The 7059-nt window shown below is 37.1% G+C and overlaps 1 protein-coding gene and 1 long non-coding RNA gene across 7 annotated transcripts; one reads left to right on the plus strand and one right to left on the minus strand.

The window, feature by feature from the left end:
* Positions 1-6: 6 nt before the first annotated feature.
* On the plus strand, positions 7-503 carry LOC149678622 (uncharacterized). The gene is made up of 2 exons (XR_016366106.1): positions 7-198; positions 276-503. It is a non-coding gene; the product is annotated as an uncharacterized LOC149678622 (long non-coding RNA).
* On the minus strand, positions 420-6896 carry LOC149678623 (thiamine pyrophosphokinase 1). 6 transcript variants are annotated; one of them, XM_089836576.1, is made up of 9 exons: positions 6746-6896; positions 6512-6627; positions 4408-4481; positions 3972-4046; positions 3227-3363; positions 2839-2934; positions 1880-2029; positions 1695-1806; positions 420-1430 (listed from the first exon to the last, which is right to left on the minus strand). In XM_089836576.1, the coding sequence occupies exons 2-9, from the start codon at positions 6625-6627 to the stop codon at positions 1315-1317; spliced, it is 876 nt and encodes a 291-aa protein (XP_089692702.1). In that variant the 5' UTR covers positions 6746-6896; the 3' UTR covers positions 420-1314. The 6 variants fall into 6 exon arrangements, with proteins under 6 accessions (XP_089692702.1, XP_089692701.1, XP_089692699.1 ...); XM_089836575.1 differs by having other exon boundaries at positions 6737-6896; XM_089836573.1 differs by having other exon boundaries at positions 420-1163; positions 1272-1430; positions 6512-6896.
* Between the last annotated feature and the right edge of the window lie 163 nt (positions 6897-7059).

Here is a 7059-nt window from a genome sequence, read left to right on the forward strand (position 1 = left end):
TATCGACCAACTTGGATGAGCACCGTTTTCCCCATACCACGTGCCATCCCTCCCTCGGACTGATTGTTGCATGAGGGAGAAATTTTTGTACTATTAAAGGCTAGCTCAGTTTGGACCTCGATCAGTTACTACTCTATAATTCGGCATCTGTTCCATTCGTTTTATATTTAAACAATCTAACATTGTACACTTATCAAGGTATTGAGGATTAGTATAGCCACTGTTGCTTAGTTTCTGAGAATCTGATTTTGTTATTCGTAAAAATTACTTTTCAGGCGTCATCTATTTCTCTGGTTCTAGTTCTCTCTGTGAATAACTCAAAGAAGTAAAATATTGCCAAATACAATTAAAAAAACTAGTAGCGTCAACGAGGCCACAGATAACATTGTAATTCACACAATTAACAACCGAGACATCACTCAATGAAACAAAACTGTTTTATTTTCCACAAAAGAAATATTGTCTTAACATTTGTATCTAAAAAACATCAGCTTAAATACGTACTATATGAAGAATTTTTTTTAGTAACTAAGCCTACAGTTCTGCGACAAAACCATAAAATAAAAATACTGGAATGGTTCATTAATTCTAAAGAACTTTGTAAGTACAGCGTTTCTTGTATTTAGCTTGACAGACTTAGGAGATATCCCAGGTTCCCAGCTTTAAAGCAAGTCTGGGCTGTGGTTTAGTTCAAAAAATGCCACTAGATGCTCCCACAGTCAAGGAGTGGAGTTGAATGGCCCACTAAGGTTAGCAAAGGATAGTTTTATCTAGGCCCTCGTAGACGTGATCTGATTGGTTACTGGTTACTGCCTTTGACAAGGTAAAAATTTGTGGATAGAAGTATGTTAGGGGTGCCAAAGAGCCGAGACTTGATTTAACGCGCAGACGTGCTTCCTCGTGAGTCTGTGGAGAATGCATGATAGGCAGCGCAGTTCGCACCAGAGTTAAGCAGTAGAGATCTCACAGTCGTTCCTTAGGGAAGCAACTCGAAAAACTATTCTCTACCAATCAATTGTAATCCAAGCTTTAACTACAAAACTTCGCACGCATTTACTATTTGTATATTAGCCCTTTCCGAAAATATTTCTGAGAATGAGCTCGGACAACCTTGAGTGACTACGTCCGGGATTTTCGTAATTTCAGCTGCCGCGAAAATTGAACTGAGTCATTAAAAGGAAAACTGCCATCAGACCTTTTACCCAGGATTACTACAGATTAATTGGTTTGGGGGGGGGGGACGGAAACGCTACTATATTATTAATTACCACCTATATAAGAATTTTTTACGTCATGGTTTCTACAGTAACGTTTCTAAAATTCCATTGTCCATAGCACCATTGTGTCAGTTTCAACCGTAACGACATCGCACGATTGATCGTATTTATTGCATGAGCTTATAAGTTTACCGAATGCTAGCTGACCATTACCTGAAAAACAAAGCATGAAAAAGGCATATTTGTAATATAAATAATAAAAGTTTGGCCACAACGAATAATAACCTAACAGTTAACGCCTTTCAAACAGAGCGGTCTAATGGCGTGAATCGCCTAAGATGGGGTTTGTTATGTATAAGACAGTACTACCATCTGTGAGCTAAACTATTTATACTAAAACATTGCAAGGGCCGTCAGAGATGCGTTTGCATCCACTGGAACCTCTAAATATTTGCTGTTAATGCCTTTCATACTTACTGAGGTTCCAACGAAGTCCCGTTGTAGAAATATTTGTGCACGGACTCCCAATTGGAATAAGACCACAGTGTTTGCCTTTCAAACTTTCGTGTATATCAATTTTATGATTTCCCTGAAAAATTATGATGAAACAAAGCGAAACTCGCGTCAATTTTCCGTTCACTACCACGAATACTGAAATTTACCTTAACAAGAAGCCACGACAAGGAATTTTCGGAGAGAAGGTAAACAGGACACGGGACAATTGTTTGTGCGTAAAATAACGTATCAATATTGCCCATTACATGATCCATTCTTCCTCCACTGCTGCAAATTGCAAGAACACCATTGCAATTCTGCAAGCAGATTTCCAAATGAATTACAACACTCCCTTTCATTTGTACTTGCTTATTTAAGAGATAGTAGTGTTTAATTTGGCGTAATGTTTTGAAATAGGCCTACTTGAAGGGTAAAAAGTATAATCAAGTGATTTTTATCAGAAGTATATAATATTTCTCTTCGAGAGAAGTGTACTGCACAAAGCGGGGTAAGTGTAACGTCACTCTTCCCAACATCGAAACATTTAGAGCAAGGTTACTAAACCGAATCACATACGTGATAAATAGTTCCCCCATTATTACTCTATTATCGCTTAAACATTTGGCAAGACGCGCTTGTGCATTTCTGTCCCACGTCAAGACGAGGTTTGTGGGATGATTGCTGGGGATTTAGTGCCAAACAATTATAGAATTCACCTTACGGTGCGATGCCCATTTGTAGTTTGACGAGCGGGAAAGCAAACTTAAAGGGTGAGCCTGGGAAGAATGACGTTACATAACTGAAGTATTAAGATAATACAGAGTGGCATCCTTCTATTATCCCCTTCTGTTTTTATGAATTTTTCTACTAATTATAAGACCAATCCGCATAGAACACTCTTGAATGATTTTAAATTCAAATTAGGTTGAGATTTCATGAATAATTTCAAGTTAGCACCTCCGACCAATCGCGTAACGCCCTGCCTTCTCGTTAACAAAATTCTCGTGGGATGCTCCATGTCGAATGAAATTTACTACGAGTTTTGATGGCATTGATTATACATACTACCATCACTTTAGTGATGAAATTGGGTATCATTTCGTAAGTTGTACACAAAGTCACAAACCTTAATTTTATTTTGTGCTATATGATCAGAAACAATGCGTAGTGCTTTGGTAAAGTCCGTTTCATCTTGATCGAGAGTTTTAATCACAGAAACGCCCTGTACAATATGAAAGACGTGAATGGATATTGTCAGAGATACAAACAGCCAATAGAAATCATTGTGCCTCATATTCATTTCTAAACGGGTTTTGTGGGCCTCATAATGCTGACGTCTTTCTAACTGTGATTTCATTGGTTGGTAGCAACGCGTGCGATATGCAATTCGCAGAGAGATGGATTATTCGCGAGGTGAAATTCGTCATACATAATGATAAGTTCTACAAAATCCGCTAAGATACGTTGAGAACATGGCTACACAATGATTTCCAGCTAACGATGATATTAGTTACTTTTTTGGTGTAATACTGCAAAACTTCATCGGTAACAGAATCTAAATCACCAGATATAATGTGAGGATTTAAATCGTCATTCTTAAAGTTTGCGTGCGTATACAAAGCTCCTCCATCGACTGCAATTCTAAGGAGGGCTGTACAAAAAGACATTTTGATACAAAGTCAAATTAACTCTTAAGAACATTTTGTACGTCCTAAACGATACATTATATAATGCAATATATGTATATATATATATGTTTATATAGTTAAGTTGCGTTATTTCAAAATGGAATTTATTTCGAAAACAGAAAATATGACACCAAAGGTCTCATTGGTGAAAATTTCAGCCAATGAAAGAAGGGATCGCGATAAACGGAAAAGATGTTTAAAAACAGATGTAAGATTTTGTTTAGGCTAAAATACCATGCGTTATACGCTTTCACATAAATTCTTCTGGTTGGATGTAACTTTGGGGGCAAACTCGGACAGTACAGTGTAAAAACGGTCGAACTAATTTCGGATTTCATTAGCATAACATCGCCGACTTGCAATATCAGTTTATTAAAGGGTAGGTAATAATTATTTGACAAAAAAATTAACTTTATTTCAACCCGTCGTGCATACTCTACGAAGAATAATGGACAACATCAAACGTCTTCGGTATAAAATTAATCATTCCGAACTACACTCAGTACCACATTTTTGTTGAAAAAACAGATTAAGTCAGAAATGGCTAAAAATAGACAAGTAAAGGACATACCATTTTTCCACTGATGGACTGAAACTTCTCGTAATCTTGTGTTTATGGGTTGATTCAGCATAAGTACCGCAAAGCCTGAAAATATAAAAATAAAATTTTCATAAAGACAGTCATCACTAAAGGAGATGTTTAATCCACAACTTTCGTCGCACTTCGTAAAATTACTGTACTGTCTGTATATTAAATTGCGATTCGATAATTAAACATTTAAACCTATTAAAAGGAAGACAGGTCTAGTGTTAAAAAATTGTCTCAGATTTAATTTTAAACCCCTTTGCTCAGCGACCCTTGAGGGTTACTGAATGTTATGTAGCCCATGGTTACTAAGCGATTTGCTGACGTGACGTGAGTGAGCCTAAGCACTCAGACAACACGGCTGCAAGTCGATGGATGGTCAAACTAGAAGAATTAAAATAGAAGAACAATTGATACTAACCTGCGACATCACAATTTACTTCGTGTATTTTTGACGGAAGCCATTCAATAATATTTGAAGAATCATTCATGATCCTGTGAAAAACAATATTCAAGTTGTCCTTTTAAGTGCAATATAGAATCGTTGAAAGTTTTAGATTTGACAATGAAGTTCTACAAAATCTTAGGCGTAGAAACACCCGACGTTCAAACTCATCGAAAAGAAAGAAATCTAGTTCGTCTAAGTATAGAACATTCAATTGAGCTCAAATACTTTAAATGAACTAAATTATGATTGATGGTTATCGACAGACAACCCATAAATCTTGGAACTTAATAAAACAGTAATTGTTAAATCTCGTTTCTCAGTATTTAAAAGCGGAGGTAATTAATGGTTTATTCTGTAGTATATTTTCACCAGTAAACGTTTTACAACTAATTAGGCTATTTACACTGTTTAATTGAATTACATGAGAAAGTACCGCCCTAAGACGTCGTGGCAATAGAGTAAGGGAGTATGTGTGGCAATAGCACGGTGACTATTGCCACACACACACAAAATGAGTAAGGGAGTATGTGTGGCAATAGCACGGTGGCTATTGCCACACACACACAAATACAAGCGCGGGGACTATTGACACACATATTTGTACCTATGACAAGTTAATTAAATTTTTCCATTTGGATAAAAGTTCACAGGTTCTACGATATGTATAATTATGGAGTCACTATTTTCAATGCCGATTCGGAAATATCCGATAAAATTGTTTGCTTATTTTCGTCCCTGATCCAATTAACCTTGACAAGCGGGACATCGTACTGATAGGCCCATCACTACACACTATTGTGCGGCAATAGTCACACATTCTCCCTTACACATTTTGTGTATGTGTGGCAACAGTCACCGTGCTATTGCCACACATTTTGTATGTGTGTGGCAATATCACGGTGACTATTGCCACACATACTCCCTTACACAATTTGTGTGTGTGTGGCAACAGTCACCGTGCTATTGCCACACATACTCCCTTACACAATTTGTGTGTGTGTGGCAACAGTCACCGTACTATTGCCACACATACTCCCTTACACATTTTGTGTGTGTGGCAACAGTCACCGTGCTATTGCCACACATACTCCCTTACACATTTTGTGTGTGTGGCAACAGTCACCATGCTATTGCCACACATACTCCCTTACATTTTGTGTATGTGGCAACAGTCACCATGCTATTGCCACACATACTCCCTTACACATTTTGTGTGTGTGGCAACAGTCACCATGCTATTGCCACAAATTTTGTGTGTGTGGCAACAGTCACCATGCTATTGCCACAAATTTTGTGTGTGTGGCAACAGTCACCATGCTATTGCCACAAATTTTGTGTGTGTGGCAACAGTCACCATGCTATTGCCACACATACTCCCTTACATTTTGTGTATGTGGCAACAGTCACCATGCTATTGCCACACATACTCCCTTACACATTTTGTGTGTGTGGCAACAGTCACCATGCTATTGCCACAAATTTTGTGTGTGTGGCAACAGTCACCATGCTATTGCCACAAATTTTGTGTGTGTGGCAACAGTCACCATGCTATTGCCACACATACTCCCTTACACATTTTGTGTGTGGCAATATCATGGTGACTATTGCCACACATACTCCCTTACACATTTTGTGTGTGGCAATATCATGGTGACTATTGCCACACATACTCCCTTACACATTTTGTGTGTGCCAATATCATGGTGACTATTGCCACACATACTCCCTTACACATTTTGTGTGTGGCAATATCATGGTGACTATTGCCACACATACTCCCTTACACATTTTGTGTGTGTGTGTGTGGCAACAGTCACCGTGCTATTGCCACACAATATCACGGTGAATATTGCCACACATACTCCCTTACACATTTTGTGTGTGTGTGGCAATAACCTCACCCTTTTAAACAATTATCAAAATTTGCATGACTAAACTTTATTTTAAACGAATTTTAAATTAATCAACTGGTACTTCTTTAAGACATTTACATTAAATTCACTGTCGTGTGTTATACAATCTTGTTTTCGATTTATTTACACATAATTTTACAAAAACATTCAAGAGAAGAGCTTACCTTTTGCCCCAAGAATTCTCTGAAAATTTATGACTAAAGATCTTTGTCGGTTTTTTGACTAGTGTTGCGCATAATGTTTTTGTAAAATAGTTTAATACAATACAATTCCTTATCATCTGTAAAGATAGTGCAATCATATATCTCTATTAACCTGACAGCTTAACAGATTTTTATCAACAATCTATCACTAAGCGAAACACCTAAATATTATAATAATAATGTTACGTTATGTACTTGGACCAGAAGAACTACACCGGCTTCATACGAACCATCTTTTTAAGTACCACATGTCATGTGCGCACTGCGCAATTGCAATGTTACCGGGTGTGCGGTTTGTGCATCACCATGCTTTTATAGCAGATATTATAGCAGACGACGAAAATTGTAAATGAAAATGGTCAGGACATAAACCGTTCATAATTGCCAAGAATATTTACATAACAAAATTTGAACGTGTAAATGACTTTTTCTAATAAATATTCAAATCCAAGAAAAATAATAAGGAACACTAAAATAAATAAGAATTTTAAAGAAATAACTGCTTTATT

This window comes from Phalangium opilio, unplaced genomic scaffold (assembly GCF_054372755.1).
Source record: "Phalangium opilio isolate 3A_F unplaced genomic scaffold, DU_Popi_V2 ptg000042l_1, whole genome shotgun sequence".
NCBI lineage: Eukaryota > Metazoa > Arthropoda > Arachnida > Opiliones > Phalangiidae > Phalangium > Phalangium opilio.